Below are 18,029 nucleotides of genomic sequence, written 5' to 3' on the forward strand. Positions count from 1 at the left end.
ACGCTTCTATTTACGTGTACCGCGTTTAAAGCCAGATGCATTTCTATTATTTGCCTTTTTTGCTAAATGAGGATGAAATAAATATACTATAAACTCCAATTATCTGTAAATATTTTATTCAAAAATAAGTTTATTATTTAATATTATTGAGTAATTTGTCAAATAACTTAATAACTCTAATAACAATTATAAAATTTATTATTTGTTATTTTATCACATAATTAATGTCTATAGTGATATAATTATTTATCAGTAATTAAGATTAAAAAATTTAAATAAATATTGAAAAGTAAAGTCGAGATTCTGTTTTGTCAACTTGAAAGACTTTTTTGGGTTAATATTGATTGATATTTGATAGTGATTAAAAATTTTGTCATAAAACGTTTCAATGTGTATTATGCATAACGAATTTAAAAAAATGATCAGATTTACCAAAAATAACATGATTATTGTCTTTAGAAATCGATTACTCATACAAGTCAAGTCTCCGGATTATTTTTTAATCGTATAGTACACAAATTTTATTTAGTTTTAAATTATGTGAATGTTCTATTGCTATGCAAACATTTTAAAATCAGTAATTTTTTCTGAAAATTGTATGATTCTTAGTTTAAATAACTTTTGAAAATTAAAGTTTTGGAGAGATTTTTTTCCCTCTTCTAGTGCATTGTATTAGCTTTAATTTGATGCACGATTAAAAAATTCAATTATTTTGGAATATTTAAAAAAAATAAAAAGTAAAAAATGATATTTTGATTATTTACACTCTGTATTTTAGTAAATGATAGGATTTTCAAAAGAACTATGTTGAAAGTAAGGTACTAAAGGTCTAATGTCTAAATATTACCACTAAACATTTTATTTTGATTCATGCATTATTAAAAGAGTCACTAACTTAACATTCATTTTAAAACTTTGCATTTTTGAAACATCCGAAATTTTCAATTTTAATAAATAACCACCTTTATAAAGGTGGTAAAGCCTTTAATAGACAGCTTGTATACAAACACCCATCTAGATCTAGATCTGTGCTAAGGAAAAAAGGAACTACAAGAGCTTAATATTCATAGAGTAGCTCTTAGTTTTTGGAGTCTGCACACTGAAGTCTACAAGTTATAATTTCTCGGTTAAATGAGATTTGATTCATTATAAAAATAAAACCTCTCTCAGTGAGTATATTAAAAACAATAACAATGAATTAGCAATTTATTTTAATATTAGGATTATGTAAGCTAGTTAATTAAACAAGATGAAGTTAAAGCTATTTACTATTATATATATACAATATAATTACATTTTATAATTAATTGGGATTATTTTAAATTTACTTTTTGAAATAATTTACACACACGTATATGTATATATATTTAGTGAATTTTATTTACTAGTAAATTGAACTTTAAAATAGTTCAAGGTCATCAAGATGTGTTAAATCCGTCTTGTGTCCTTTAGTAACATCCGGTGAATTAATAATAATTGTTTTATAGCTATTATTGGTACTGAATGTTATTATGCTACTAATAGACAAACGTATAGATTGGTAAGTAGGTACTATAGATAGGTTTCATTAATTAATGAAGTATTTTTTCTATTGATATTTTATTTCAATGAAATTGTGTCAGTTATTTAACCTTTTCTTGTTAACCCAAATAAAAAATAATAATTAAAATATATTTTAAGAAAAACATATGTTGATTAAATAATTTAAATGGCGAAAGAAATATTTTTATCTTATAACTCAATTTAAAAAATCTTTAATTATTATTGTTCATTAATTGCTATAAAATATTTCATTATAATATAATATAATTGGATAAAATAAGTTTTTATATATTATATAAAAACTTATTTTATCCAATTAAAAACGTTTTTGTTACGTTTGGTTAAGTAATTTTTTTTCTTACATAAATTTTCTGAAAAATTGGAGTTCGAATACTAAAATAGCAAATATTTTCTTTAAAATTTAAAGTGGAAGTTATAATAATTGAAGAACAATCTTTGAAGGGGTATATTCAGAATTACTGATTTATTAGTTTCTACAGTTCGCAGGTATTCCCATTTAATACTACAGGGAATGACGTTATAGATAAATTAGTCAATGTACAACTTGTATTTATATTTTAAATCTTTAACTGTGTTATTACTTAATATTAATTACAATATCAAATTTGATAATTGGTCATTACAACTCCAATTAAAAATACAACATATAAGCTTGTTAAATTTTTATATTTCTAAAAACAAATTCAATTTTAGTTTGATGATTTCCTAAAAATTGAGAAAAAAATTGAATGACAATTGATAATCATAATCTATTATTTTATTATGAATAAATTTATTCATAGTTTAGGAATAAAATAATTTCTTTGGTCTTTTATTTCAGATAACTTTATTTTTTATAAATAATTCAAAATATTTACGTTACTTATGACACAAAATTATCACATCTGTTATTATATGATCATTTTTAACTTTTTTTTTTAGAAAAACAGTTTATCAATAATTATTAAACTTTTGTAATAATTTACAATAATTATAATAATTCAATTTTTACAATAAACAAATTTTTGTCGGTTATACAGAATAAAAGTTAATAGTTAGGTGAATTATCTTTGAAATGTAACAGCTGATTTTAAAATTGGATTTAGATTTTATGATTTCGCATCATGTCTAGTTTTTTAGATAAGTACTAATAAATCGAGTGATTATCGTTTCTGACAAAATTGACCGTATTGTTTCCACCAAGTATCGTTTCCGCCAAACTTGAATAAGGTCGGTTTTTCGTTTCCGTCAAACTGATCTTCTACCTGTCTATCTACTAAAAAATTTGAAAACTATTTAATTTTATCGATGGGTCACCACGACGAACCAGTATCGGTTTTAGCATACGGGTAGATTAGATAGCTGCCAGTACCAAATTGTATGGCTTTTATTGAATGTTACGTTTAGGTCTGTGTTTAAGATTTTTGCGTGGGCTATTAATATTAATGAGCAAAATGAAGTAATTTTTTATCCCATCAATATCAAATGACATTCGACCTCCTTTACCACCTATATATATGGACACGTCGTTTTGAATAATTACTTATTTTATCACATAGGCTAACTTAATAAAGAAAATATGACGTTTTACTTAAGGTAAATAAATTATAAAAAATAACTATCGTAAGTATGTATATACATATTTGTAATAAATAATAAATATATAGTTTATAAGAAAATAAAAAGTCATCAAAACAGTGATACAAAATTCAAATATTAATAATAAGCTTAAAAAAACAGTAACACAGTGGGGTCGCGGCACAGTGTGAGCGTGGCATACTTGGGATTAGTATAGATGATATCTGTGATCAAAATAATTATCATAAGAAACGATTCGATACAAATCTATAGATAGTGTTTAATTTTAAGAAATTCTTAAATTTAAGCAAAATCTAACTCAAAAAGAATTAAGGAAAAATTACAAAAAATTAAATCCCACAGGCAATAATTTTTACTGAATCGACAAACGTTCGTCGCATTCGTTTTTTGATAAAATTGGAAATGATACAAAGCTGATTTAAATGTTAAAATTAATTTTTTAGACTCAAAAGAAAAAAAAAATTGAAAGAAGTTTAACTTTATATTCTGTGTCAATTAGTTTTATATAATATTCAAGAAAAATAGTGTACCTTATTATAAGGTATATTAAAATACATTACCAATAATTTTAACACAAAAATAGCACATTTTTGAATATGATAACCATGTTCACTTTTTCGAAATTTTTTTTTTTCATAGAACAGTATATTACATAAGCTTTAATTTATAATTAAATGAAAGTGTCAATATTTCCGACAATTTTTCAAAAATTAAGTACAAAAAGTTAAACTTGTGTGTAAAAATTGTTATTTTTAATCCCCTATGGATAGGTCAAAAGTTAGATTTTCAAAAATGTATAACAAATGAAAGAAGTAAACATAAAATATTTATAAAAAAATAATTGTATTGATCCATGCATTTTTCAAATAGTTATAGTAATTTAAATTTGAAAAAATTAAATATGAAATCGTAAATTGTAACACCAAAATTACATGTTTTTTATCTACGGCAACCATTTTCAAATGGAGGATGAGTCGTGGGGACAAATATTTTTTTTTTGAACTTATAGTACATAATATTAAGTTTATTTTAGTATATGTTTGAAAATCGGAGTATTTCCAAAACATTTTCAAAATTTAAGTTGAAAAATTAAAATTTTTGTGCAGAAGTTACTATAAAGGGTCATATTTTTAATAAACGTATATCAAACGAAGGAAAAATATCTATGGTTTCAATATAAAAAAGAATTATATTATTTTGTTCATTTTTCAATAAGATATTGCAATTTTTAGAAAAAAAATTTTACAAATATCGAAATTTACCGATTTTAAAAATCGTAATTTTTTGGGAGATATTTACTATTAACAGGGTATGAGGGCAAAATTTTCAATTTTTGAGGGTAATGTTTTCAACTAGATACGATTTGTGATTTTTTGATGTATCGTTGAGATAAATCAGTCCAATGATAGGTGAGAAAAAGTAGTGACAGACACAAAAATAAATAAATAAACAAATCATGGTAAAATTAATACCTTCGCATCGAAGCTAAAATATCTAATACGTTTAATAATATAATGAAACAACGGAGCACATGAGGACATGACTTAGTTGGGTCCAGTATAGGTTTAATCTAATAGTGATTAAAATCACTATCATAAAAACGCTTCAATGCAAATCTGTTGATAGTGTTTAATTTTAAGAAATTGGTGGATATTTCCAAAAGCAACATTAACTTCTATTTCTTAATTATATCCTGATTAGCAATTCTTAGATTAAAAAATATAATATATAACTTTTATAATTAATAGTTTTCAAATTATTATTGATTTTGATTTTTAATATGCTAAAAGTAATAATTTTTAACCTACTTTTTTTTGTGAAAATTTATAAAAAAAAAATTAAATTTATTGCCATAACTTTTAGCTCAACTTGCAAGTTTGAAATTGACATCATTAAATAGTAAAAAATGGTTTTGTTAAGATTAATATGAAGTCTGCAAATTTTATAATTACTATTTACGGTAAATTTATCAGAAAAGGTAATCATTTCTAATTAACTTTTGTCATTTAAAATGATTCTACAATTGAAATATGCAGAACTGAATTAATTTTAATGATTTACTTTAACTAAAAAAATCAATCAAAAAATAAATTATTAAAAAGATCTACTCAATTGATTGTATTATAAAATTTGATTGTAATTGTAAAAATCCATTGTTCAATTGAGATGAAACTAAAAATCGTTTTTTTTTGGATTTATGATTTATATAACAACATGTTTCAAAAAAATTTGAAATATTATAGTCTAGTAGTAGCACACGCAAATAGAGTAAAAAAATTATTAATTTACAAATTAAATTATTTACTTTTATGGTTGAATACTTTTATTATATCAAATCTAATTCGACAATAAATACTTTAAAAATATTAGAAATGAATGATTTGAATAGTTTGAATGGATAAAGCTGGTTAAGCTACTTCTTATTTAATTAAGGAATTTGTTTTCAATTTTGAGGATAATACCATCAATTAAATTCGCATTATAATCATTTGACATATCGTTGAAAAAAGTAGGTTAAGTGAGGGTTAGAAAAATAAATCGCAGCCACAAAAAAAAAAAACACATAATAAAATAATATTAACATGATTAAGAAATTTCTTCTCATGGAGGAGACTACAGTGATGGGACCCTTGATATTTATTGAGGTTAATGAATCTAAATGATATAAAAATCATAATATTTGAAATTTTTTTCTAATTAAAAAAAAATGCAATATATTAATTGCCACAGGCGATTTTTAACTTGATACCCTAACCGTGAAAGACACAAGTGTTATTTAGTAATTATTTGTCGCTTTCGTCGATTAATAAAATTGGCAATTTAAGCTAATTCAAAATTTTAATGTTACTTTTCGACTTTAAAAAAGCAAAAAAATTTAATTAAGTTTAAATTCTTATGTCTTATAAACTTTATTCTATTTCAATTAAATTATATAATATTCATGAAAGTCAGTGTATTCACCTTGTAAGATATTTTAAAATGAAATAAAATACGAAACACAGAATATTAACACAAAAATAGCAAATTTTTGAATACAGTAGCCATTTTAACCTAGAAGAAAATCTATATTTCAATTTTTTTTTTTCATAGTAAAGTATATATATAAACTTTAATATAAAATTAAATAAAAGTGTCAATATTTCCGTAACATTTTCAAAAATTATATTAAAATAAGTTTAACTTGTATACATAAATTGCTTTTTAGAATCCTCCTGTGAGCAGGTTTAGAGTCTGATTTTCAAAAAATTGATATCAAAAGAAAGAAAAATATCTAAGGTTTCTTAAATATATAAAATATATAAAATGAATATATATATAAAAAAAAAATAATTTTAATTTGTTCATTTTTCAAAAAGTTATGGCAGTTTTAAGTATTAAAATATTTCATGCTAAACAGTGATTTTTACATAAAAATTATATTTTTCTTTAAATTAGATGGCCATTTTCTCATAGCAAAAAAGGTGTCCGGACAAATTTTTTTTTTTTTGAATTTATAGTATTTATTTTAAGCTTTAATTTGACATATATTTAAAGCTCGGGGTATTTTCGGAATATTTTCAAAAGTTAAGTTTAATATTTTACTTTTTATACGTATATTTCAAGTTTTGAATGCCCCCTGTATAAGAGCAAAATTGTCCAATTTAAATAAAAAGTATGTCAAGCGAAATTAGTATATATTATGTATTTAGAAAAAAAAAATTTGCGTTGATATATACATTTTTCGAAAAGTTATAGCAATTTAAAGTTAAAAATCGAAAATCGACAATTTTATCACAAAAATAGCATTTTTTATATACGGTTGGGTTTTAAATTTTAAGGGTAAGGTCTTCAACTAAATACGATTTGTGATTTTTGAAAGAAATCGGTCCAGTGAGAGCTGAGAAAAAGTGGCAACAGACATAAAAAAAACACATCATGGTAAAATTAATACCTTCTCAGCTTCGCATCGAAGCTGAAATAGATCTATACATTTTTTGATAGTTATTGAAAATTAATTTCACAAATTCAAATCAGCTAATTTCATTATTAAATTTATAAATTGTCTCTTTTGTTTTTCTGAAACGGATTTCAATTTTATTCCCTACGCTTTTTGAGACTGCATTATCAAAACTATATATTTTAATGGAATTATAAGATTAAATATTTTCTATCAAAATTTTTAAAAATATATTAATAGAAGAATGTGTCTTAAAAATTGTTCATTAAAATGTAAATGAAACGATTCATAATTATCAATGCACTGTTATCTAATAACAATAAAAAAATAGTAAAAAGTTCAATTAAATGAATAGTGGATAATTACTATCTGGTTATTTCAGCAAATATTTTAACCAGTGGTTCTCAAACTTTTATTTATAGACAGATATAAACTATAGGTTTGGCGGAAATGAAAATCTATCTTAATCAGATTTGGCGGAAACAATACGGACAATTTTGGCGGAGACGATGAGATTAAATCATTAAACGCTTCAAAAATAAATAAATAATATGATTTAATTATAACACTTAATTGACAGTTATTCCACTTATTATAAAGAAAAAGTCACTCATATTATATGTCAAAAATAAATTAAATATTGAAATGAATATAATACGCCATCGTATTATTTATCCAAAAATTCACAAATCTGCAAAAATATGTTATTTAATCTCAAAAAATTTTACTAAAATATATTAAAATAAAAGTATAATTTTTCCGAATTTTAGAGCTTTACGTTTTTCTTTTATTATTTATTTGACATCTAAAAAACAAAAAAAGTTGATATTAAGGATTTTTATACAGAATTATATATCTTTTGATAGCAATTTATAGTTATGAGTTCAACTAAAAAATAGTTGAATAGTGGAAAGTTCAATTTTTTTTTAATGACTATCAAATATATGAGGAATACAAAATATATATATAAATGTGTTTTTTAGTATTAATAATGATTTAGTTTGATCAGAATTGAATTACTAATTAGTTCTAATAAAAACACTAGCTGAGAATGAAAATATGAACCCTGATTTGGAATTAGCAGTAAATATCATGAAATAATTCATCTAAATATTTTGGACAGCAGAAAATGTATCATTTTTTGTTGTGTTGAGTTATTATTATGATTAAACAAAAAATTAATTTACTTTTAATTTTATCTACAACTAATGTTATTGACTCAGTTTAGCCCAAACCTATATGTTGTACGTTGAGTCTTTAATATCGATTAACCATTGACTTGTTTACTTATTTGACTAAGTTTATTTGACTTGTTTCTTAATTGAAAATCAAAGTCAAATTATTAAAAAGTAAACATTTAGTTGCCTAATTTATATATTATAATACTTATAACTCAATTTAATCTTGTTCTAAAATTGATTTCGATCCATTACAATTTTTAATAAGAAAATATAAAAAATTAAAATTTAAAAAATATGCTTTTAGCGTAATCTAAGATCATAAAAAAAGTTAAATAAATGTGTTTCTAACAAAATTATAAGTAAATTAAAAGTTACAAGAATTACTAGTTAGAACTGAGAATTGCAAATGTAATAAAAAAAATGTAATTTTTCAATATCAAAAAAAGTGTATTATTACGGATTAAAAACTTATAAATAAGATTTGATAACCGGGTCGTAAGTATAAAGAGTTGTTATTCTACTTTATTTTAATACAAAATTTTGATTATAGACTTTAACTGATATCGTTAATGTGTTCATTCAATAATTAAAATGTCTTTCCTATTAATTTTTTTATATTGATTTTATTTTCTAGTAAATTAAAATATTTCCATTGAAATGGAACAACTTTTATTTATTTAAATTTTAGTAATTTGTTATCAACTTATTTGTAGATTTAACAAAATAATTTAAGAATTCAACATAAACGCAAATAAAAATTATGTGTATAAAAAATAAAAACATTATATTAATTTTACATCAAATAAAATGCAACATTGGTCTTCAAACTTTGCTTTTTCTGAATCGTCCCAAATTCTCATTTTGGTTAAATGATCACCCCTGGGAAATATTTCTGATGCATGAAATTCAAATTTGTATTGTTTTGTTACATTAACTTCTAATGGACAACTTGTATATAAACACCCATTTGAATCCATGTCTAGAAATGGAAAGTCGATAACTTTTACACCATACAATCTAGATTTTGGAGCTTGTGTTTTGAAGTCTGTAAAAAATTTATTGAAATAAATACAAATGAATAGAAAAAATTATTTTATGCTATAACTGAGTTTATGAAATGAATGACAGACTATAGTTTTTGAATTATAATTCGTGTAATGTAATGAAATTATTATACAGAGTGTTCAGTAAGTCAGGAAACGGACATAGAAACCCGTTTCCTGACTTACTGAACACCCTGTATATATATTATTATTATTATGTGTATAACATTATTTGTCAATAGCAAAAACTTTATACACTACATAAATTAGGCTAAATTTGGCTGGTAGGACATACATTAATTTATAAATGTCAGTTTATAAATTAATTATTGTACTATTCCCACTTTTTTCACATTTAATTATTTCATTATCAGGGGAGGGTTTTCATAAGCTAATAAATTTTGGGTACGTGTCTATCCATATAATTCAAGTGAGAGTCTATAAAGAAAATGTAAGGTTAAACTGATATGAAAGGTTATCAATAGATTTTAATGAAGTGTAATATTGAATAACAAATTCTAAGAATTGTAAACACCTTAATTTTTAATTTCAAAAGTTTTCCATTTAAAAATTTGTTTAAAATAGGTAATATTTTTAATAAAATTAAATACATTTTACTATGTAAAGTAATTTAAAATATCTCAACTTATTCACACTAAATTATGAGTATCTTTAAATAATTAAAACATTATTTTTGTTTTTAATATTGTAGTAGAATGTATAGTAGTTAAAATTCAAAATTATAGTACAACTAAAATGAGAAAAATCAAACAATTATTTGTAATATTAATATTTTTGATAAGAATTTGTTGTTATAAGAAAATTATTTAGATACTTACGAGGTTGATAATTAAATGTTATAGTTGCGTTGTTTCCCAAAGATATTTCACACGGGTTATCATCCAAAGCTTCTGGACATGGTTCTATATGTACATTCGTAACAACACAATTCGAATCTGCAAAAATTGTTGATAGATATTTCAAAATAAAGGAGACAATCATTTTATTTGAACCACCTCTATATCTAGACCATTAAATAATGATATAGATCAAAATCGGGTCTCATTTGTGTAATGCCAAGTTTATAATGTGTTTGGACTAATAAAATACCCTGTTAACTATTATTACTCAAATATTACCAAATTTTTATATAGTTTTTTTAAATTTTGTAAGAGTTTAACTGTTGATTCATTTTATAACAATCATACCTGATTTAAAGAGGATATTATGGTGTATTAATATGATTCCCATCTGATCTTACATTTAAGTATATTAATTATTAACCTACAGGGTTCATTAAAGATACAATTAACCCAAATTAGTTTACCTAAATTGACCACCCACTTTTGAAAAATCAAACAATATGCTTAGTTGTTGCTTACATAATAAAAAATAAACTAAAATAGTGTAAGTATCATTTTAGTGTTTTTTTTTAGTTATTATTTGGATTGCTTTTCTAGTAGAGACCTAAAAATCAAAAATGGCCTAAATTAGGTGACCCATAATTTTATGTATTTTTATTATCATCAACTTACTTAAACAATGACGAAATTTTTTTACTTCTTCGGTATTTATATAGTTGTAAAACAAAAATCCAAATAGAAATATTGTTAGATATTTCATAATGTTGATTGGAAGTGATTGTTATACACTATGAAGCGAGTATGTACAATATGTAGTCTCTTTAAAAATATAGCTGAATTGGTATCTTTTAGTTGATAATACTGATAAACTATAAATGTAATTTGATGGGAATATTATATAATTGTTTAACGAATGGTGTTCTAGAAAAAATGTATTATTTACAATAAAATTAAAAGTAGGAAAACGGGCTAAATTTGTATAATATTTGATTTTTACTATAAAATAGTTTTGGTTTAATTTCATGACAATTTTTTAGTTTGAACACTTTAACTTATAGAACGAGTTACAATCTTTATACTACTTTCTGGCTAGTCGGTAAATATTTTTTGACTTGTAAGATCTTAAAATGAACGTTTATCGAAATGTGTCCCACAATAGTGTACACTTGACTATACACATGGCAGAACTTTAATGGTGTATTAAAATAAAAATATTAGTTTCAACTAAAGTTTTGACGCCAATAATATTATATTTTAATTAAATAGAAGATTTTATTATAATTATTATATATAATTAATGAAAAAGAAAATATGAGTTGTAAAATTTATTTTTTGTAGATCATCTGGCTAAAAATAAGTTATTTTAATTTATGAACTTATTTAAACTATATGAGGTAGATAAAGCTGATATATGGGCTAATTGGCTATCACCAATTTGAGCAGAACTTTTCATAACTAGTTTAGAAAAAAATATAAAAAACATATATAGCAGTTCTCCGGAGATTTGGGTTAGGTATATAAATGATATTTTTGTAGTAATAAACAAAGATTTTAATACGAAGGTCTTCATACAATATTTAAATTACTTTTATCAATTAGATAAATTCACGTATGAAGTAGTGAGAAAATTGAACTATTTTTGATTAATTAATTAAAATAGTAGGAGGGACTAAGTTTTTTAATTTATTAGAAAAACACACACACGTTCAGGTACATTTCAAAAAATTCGGACCATAGTTGGCAATACAAAATGATAGCTTTTAATAGTATGGTTTACAGATTAGTTAATATTCCGATGAATAAAATTGATTTTGATAAAGAACTTGGATTATAAATGAAATAGTTAGATTTATTGGATATGACGAAAACATTATTTCAAAATATGTCCAAATACAAAAGTGGAATGAAGATAAGAGAGCAGCTATTATACTGATTAACGTGGGGTAACAAAAAGTAATTAGGACGTCCATTTTATATTAACCGATCATTTCGATTGAGCTATCAAGAATTTTTAAGAATTTTAGCATTACTTTAGTAACATGTAAGCATAATAAATTAAGAAATTATTATGAAACCCTTAGGATAAAGTAAACGAATAGGTAAATCGGTTGTTTATAAAATACAATGTGAAAGTAGAACATACAAAAAGTAACATAGAGGTCAGGTTTAAAGAAAACTTAAAAAGCATTAAAAATCCAGAAGTTGATAAATCTCCTGTGACTGAAACTATATTGACATAATTACTATATATTCGTTCAAACCATTAAACTAATTAAAAACTTAAATAATGACAAGAAACTTAATATGAGGGAGGTAATAGAAATGTTTAATAATAATAATAATTTAATTAATTGATATTAGGTGGTAACATCACTAAGAAATAACATTACTAGGTGATAATGTCACTAAAAGATACATCAAAAGTTTTTTTCGATCGAGGTGTCAGTATGTGTTCAACGTTGATAATTGTAACATTGTTCCCAAATACGTATCCGTCATTTTTTAGTAATTTTTGTGGCTTTTTGAGTTAAATATTTATAGTATTTTTTAATTTGAAATTAATATTTTAAATAATATTAGCCACAAATTATCAATTCTTATTATATTATTACAATAATATAATAAAATTAATCTTACTCTGTACCTCACGATTTGAATGCAATGAGCCTTAAATTAATTTTAATTAAAATTTTTTTTATACACTACAACTGTGGTATGTTATATTTTTGAAATTTGAAAATTATAATTTTAGTTAAATATATAAAAAAATAAAACTATATAATTAGTAAAGGTGAGGTATATTATATCTCGCATTAATTATATTATCTTTATTGCATTATAACAAAAATGTATTTAATATTTACCGTGTTATATTTATAATTATTTCTTATAATTATGACAAATAAATGAATTAATAGGTGTATAAATAAATTAAGTATACAATTATATTGACGTATTTTCTACAAATTTCATGGAGAAGTATATACAGCATTCATCGTCAGTTTTTCTAGTATGACTAGAGTCCCAAAGTCTTAATTTTGTTCGATTAACACCCATACGTACAGATTCTGTTGCTTTAATTTCAATTTTGAACTTTTGCAAGACATTATTCTGTATTGGACAGCTTGTGTATAAACACCCGTCATGATAATTTTCAAGCAATGGATAATCTATGAGTTGTTTTACTTTACTTAATGAAACTTTTGGTTCTTGTGAATTAAAATCTAAAATAAAATAAAAGTAGTTGTTAAGTACATGTCCGAGTCGAAATTTAACGCATCAGTAGCACATCTAGATTGTCAATTCTATTGTTTTCTTTCGAGTAGGACAGCTAACAGCTTAGTGTCCCAAAATGGATAAAATATCAAAAATTAAGCACATCAATAACGCATCAAATTTGTAATTTTCAACTTTACTGTAAAATAACGTTTCAAAAACTTATCAAAATCATAAAAATTTTAAAATCGAGTTAGCATTTCATTAACACATCAAAGTTTTCCATACTTATAAAATAATTTTTCTAAAATACTAATAAAAATAATATTTATTTCTAAAATAAAGTGAAAAATATTATTCTTATTATTATTATTTGTGATGTTTTTGAAACGCTAGTGAAATGCTAATTTTCAAGAATAGCGCATCAACAGCATTTCAAAGTCCTCAAGTTTAGGCTATCAATAACGCATCTAACCTGGGCAATCTCGAATAACTGCAATTTGGAAGTGTTATTGATGTGCTAAATACCATTGAGCGAGATACTTTTAAGACTATCACTAGCGCATCAAACGTCTCAATTTTTGAAAACTTTGAGATGCGATGTGTTAAATATCGACTCGGGTGCAGTTGTTATTGAGGAAAGGCATATATTTCTAAAAACGGCTTATCTAGTCGTATAGTTTATATTTTGGTTAAACTATCTATTAAATATAAAATCCTTTTCACATATCACAGAGTTCAAATAATTTTTTTTTTCATGATAATTACGAATATATGAATTTTTATACCCTTAATCATTTTAGTAGCATTAACATAGATTTTATGAGGTATCAAATGCATCTTTTACATTTTTCCAAATTTCAGTAATGAATTTTATATAGTGAAGTTAATATCCAATATTTATTTATAGATCTCATCCTAGATATTTTTTTATAATTTGCCTAGAGCCCGCACTTTATAAGGTCTCTCAAGCATAGATGATATTAAAAAAAAGCACATCATGGTAAAATTAATATCTTTTCAGTTTCGCATCGAAGCTAAAATATTTTTTACTAGAAAATTATAAAAAAGGGTCTTAAAAAAATACTTTTGCATTGGTACTCTTATACCGGCACTAGTTTCCCATATATACTAAATTTTATTTTAGTATTTTAAGGGCAAATATTTTTTAACAGTTGAATACGTGTTAGTATATTGTCTTTTTAGTTCTAAATAAATAAAGTACATACATAGTGTATAATGTATACAATATAATAATAACGGTTATTTTTATATATAATATAAGTAAAAGAAATAATTTTGGCTCATTTGAATAATTAATTTAGTATTTAAAAAGGATTAGTTGTTATAAGTTTATCATTAAATTAGACCTCAAATTTGAGTATTTATATTATATTAGTTTTTATCTATAAAAGTCATATTTATTAATTGAATGCTCAAAATATAAAATGTATTTTGATTAAATAATCTTTAGTAAATTAATGCATATAATTTTTGTTCGTTTGGAGTAATAGAAAATTTTTTATGTATATTTCTTCTCGGGATTAAGTTTTAGTTACTAGACTAATTGAATTTAAATACATTTAATTTTAATTTTCTAATCTATATTAGATGAATAATATTAGTATTTTTAATAAAAATTATCAATACAATTTTGGATCAGTGTAATTATTAAATTGTCGACATGATGAACTAATATACTTAATACATTTTGATGCTAATGATTTGTTTAGAAATTGTCCTACTTACAAGGAAAATAGTCAAATGTTATTGTTACATTATTTCCCAAAAAAATTTCACATGATTTGTTATATAAAGCTTCAGGGCACGGATTAATATTAAGGTTTGTTATAGTACAATTACTATCTGAAATTGAAAACATTATTTTACAAGTTTTATAAAATGTTGAAGATGAAATGACAATTTTACTTACGTGCGCAGTGGCGAAATTGTGTTATTATTTCAGAATTTATTATACAATAACTAGAAAATAATCCCATTAAAAATAAAACTAAATATTCCATTATTTTATAAAAAATTATCGTTGTTTAAAACGTGTGAAGTATTGTAAGCTGACTTTAGAACTAAATATTTAGTTTATAGATAAATTGTAACTCAGCAAATCTATTGGTAGATAACTCTTTAACCGTGTTTACATAATAATATATTTTCAGGTGATTTGGCAAAGAAATTAAATATGTTTAATTGAGAGAATGGAAAATCATGTATTTCAAGCGATATATAATATTTTAAACAGCGTCGCTAGTTTTTCAAAAAAGAAATTTTAATATCGAATGTTTTAATTATAGATACATTTGTTTCTTGCCCTGACTTTTATCTTCTCGTCAAAGCCAATTTTACTTTTATTTAAATAAATAAAATTAAAACTATATTAAAAGTATTATTAATTTGAAAACTAAAAAATATTAAAATATTAATTTCAAATAGTAACATCTAAGAGTAATAATCTAAGATATTTATTAGGTAATCCTAAAGATAAGATAGAAGAAGGGTGGAAATCAGGCATTTATAAAATACACTGTGAAAGTTGTAATAAATGTTACGTAGTACAAACATAAAGAAATATAGAGGTCAGGTTTAAAGAGCACTTATGAAACATTAAAAATCAAGAAGTTGAGAAATCTCCAGTGGCTGAACATTTATAGACACATAATCACTCCATTAAAACCATAAAACTAATTAAAAACGTAAATAATTTCAAAGAACTTAATATTAGGGAGGCAATAGAAATGTTTAAAAATAAAAACAATTTAATTAATGGCCTACAGAAAAATTCATTATAAAACTTGTGTAAACAGCGAAATGTGATAATATTACTTAGTGATGACGTCACTAGTGATAAGGTCACTAGGGGTATATTTTTTTCTAGTCGGGGTGTCAGTATGTGCTTAGCGTTGATAATGTTAACATTGTTTTAATTTTATTATAATTACTTTTATTTTATCATTTTCGTGGCCAAAAAAATTTAACGTAAATATCTATTTATTATTGGTGTACACGGGATGACTAAAATAAAATGTATAAATCCGTAAGTTCCTACTCGTAGACATAACAAACATGTTAAAATAAACTTCCGCCTTCCTATGCAACGTGGTACAGAAACATTGTGAAATCTGCCACCAACCCTTGTTTCATTATCTCGACCTCAGTAGAATGATAACACCATTGTTTTTTCGTTTGCGTTTAGATCATACATGTCTATAAAATTTTCTTAGATAAATCTCCACTGTGCTCTAGTCACAGAAAAGAGGTAGTTTGTATTATTAATACAACATCAATTCACTTACCCAGTAATACTCATGCAATTATAATCATTTAAATTTTTTATCGAATCAAGTTTTTCTTAATATATTTAAGTTTGTAACGTGACAAAATGTGAATGTTATGATATTGATAGATTACTGTTTTGCTTTGCTAATGGGCGCGCGTACGTTATATCCGGCCGTGTAATCAGAAAACTGTACTGTTGCTGTCAAGGTGAACGCTATACACACAATATTCTTTATCAGTTTAACAATCGTTCCCTATATGACACATACACTGGCCACCACTGTCCATACCTGTATAACTCTAATATTGTTCATATTTTTATCTGTTGTATATTTTGTAAATCATTAAGCCGATACCCTCTCCCAAACGGGTTCGTCGTCGTTGTGTCTCGCCCGGTGTGTAGAAATTTTTTCGTAACTCTCTTCCCTTTGAACCACCGTCGTGGTCTGTTTTGCTGTGTGCGTGCAGCCAATTATAGTTTTTTTTCTCGTGTTCGTTGTATAAACATAATGTACTAATCCAGCAAGGCGTCGGCCATTTCCGGGGCCGAGATCCCCATCTTAGGATGAGTCCCATCCGGGACTGGGTATTGTATTGTTGTTTTTTCTTTTATTTATTTAATAATGTATTGAGCCTTCCTTTTTTTTTTTTTTTTTTTTTTCTGTCATAAAATTATTTTTTTTATGATAGATAAATCATTTTAGCGTTTGTTGTTATAAGGTTATTGGTCAGTGGTGTGTCATGTATATTTAACATATATATATATATATTATTCCCGCAGTACCCAAGTACGGTCCGGCCGGCCAGATTACAAAAATTATCCGCCGCGCCCGGAGTACACGGACTTGTTCCGATGCGGAAGACACTTCACGTGTAATATTTAAAAGTTGTAGGTTAATTTTTTTTGTCTTAATAATTTTTTTTTTTTTTCTTTTCTCTTTTGTCCCTTTATTTGCAGAGTGGTTTTTGCCTTCGGGTTTTGTCCACTATTAACTTAATTGTCATAATTTAATAAAGTCCCCTTAATTTTTTTTAATCAACAAAAATCTTTTTATTGCGTGAATATCTTCAATATTCACGTGTATCTTATTTTTTTTTTCCTTTAAATCATATTTCTCTAGTTTTAAGGTAACGGTCTTCGACATACTAAAGTATGTCCACCACTGGTGACATCAAACCAACATATTGGTTATATATTTACAAGGTATCAGCGTATTATAGTCTACAACAACACTTTATATTTTTAGTATATATTTATATATCAATAATTTTTTTTAATTCACTTTATCTCATCGAAATGCATATTATTGGTTTTCTTATTATTTTTTTTAAATTTTTTTTCTATTAAATCCACTTA

General features: G+C 24.1%; 2 protein-coding genes across 2 annotated transcripts; both read right to left on the reverse strand.

The window, feature by feature from the left end:
* Positions 1–8,911: 8,911 nt before the first annotated feature.
* LOC126903998 (MD-2-related lipid-recognition protein-like) lies at positions 8,912–11,001 on the reverse strand. The gene is made up of 3 exons (XM_050682614.1): positions 10,838–11,001; positions 10,142–10,258; positions 8,912–9,304 (listed from the first exon to the last, which is right to left on the reverse strand). The coding sequence occupies exons 1-3, from the start codon at positions 10,923–10,925 to the stop codon at positions 9,042–9,044; spliced, it is 468 nt and encodes a 155-aa protein (XP_050538571.1). The 5' UTR covers positions 10,926–11,001; the 3' UTR covers positions 8,912–9,041.
* Positions 11,002–12,946: 1,945 nt separating this feature from the next.
* Positions 12,947–15,741, reverse strand: LOC126904731 (MD-2-related lipid-recognition protein-like). The gene is made up of 3 exons (XM_050683952.1): positions 15,315–15,741; positions 15,131–15,247; positions 12,947–13,389 (listed from the first exon to the last, which is right to left on the reverse strand). The coding sequence occupies exons 1-3, from the start codon at positions 15,403–15,405 to the stop codon at positions 13,109–13,111; spliced, it is 489 nt and encodes a 162-aa protein (XP_050539909.1). The 5' UTR covers positions 15,406–15,741; the 3' UTR covers positions 12,947–13,108.
* Positions 15,742–18,029: the final 2,288 nt, after the last annotated feature.

The sequence above is a fragment of the Daktulosphaira vitifoliae genome, unplaced genomic scaffold (assembly GCF_025091365.1).
Source record: "Daktulosphaira vitifoliae isolate Bord-2020 unplaced genomic scaffold, ASM2509136v1 Scaffold_4, whole genome shotgun sequence".
NCBI classification, from domain to species: domain Eukaryota; kingdom Metazoa; phylum Arthropoda; class Insecta; order Hemiptera; family Phylloxeridae; genus Daktulosphaira; species Daktulosphaira vitifoliae.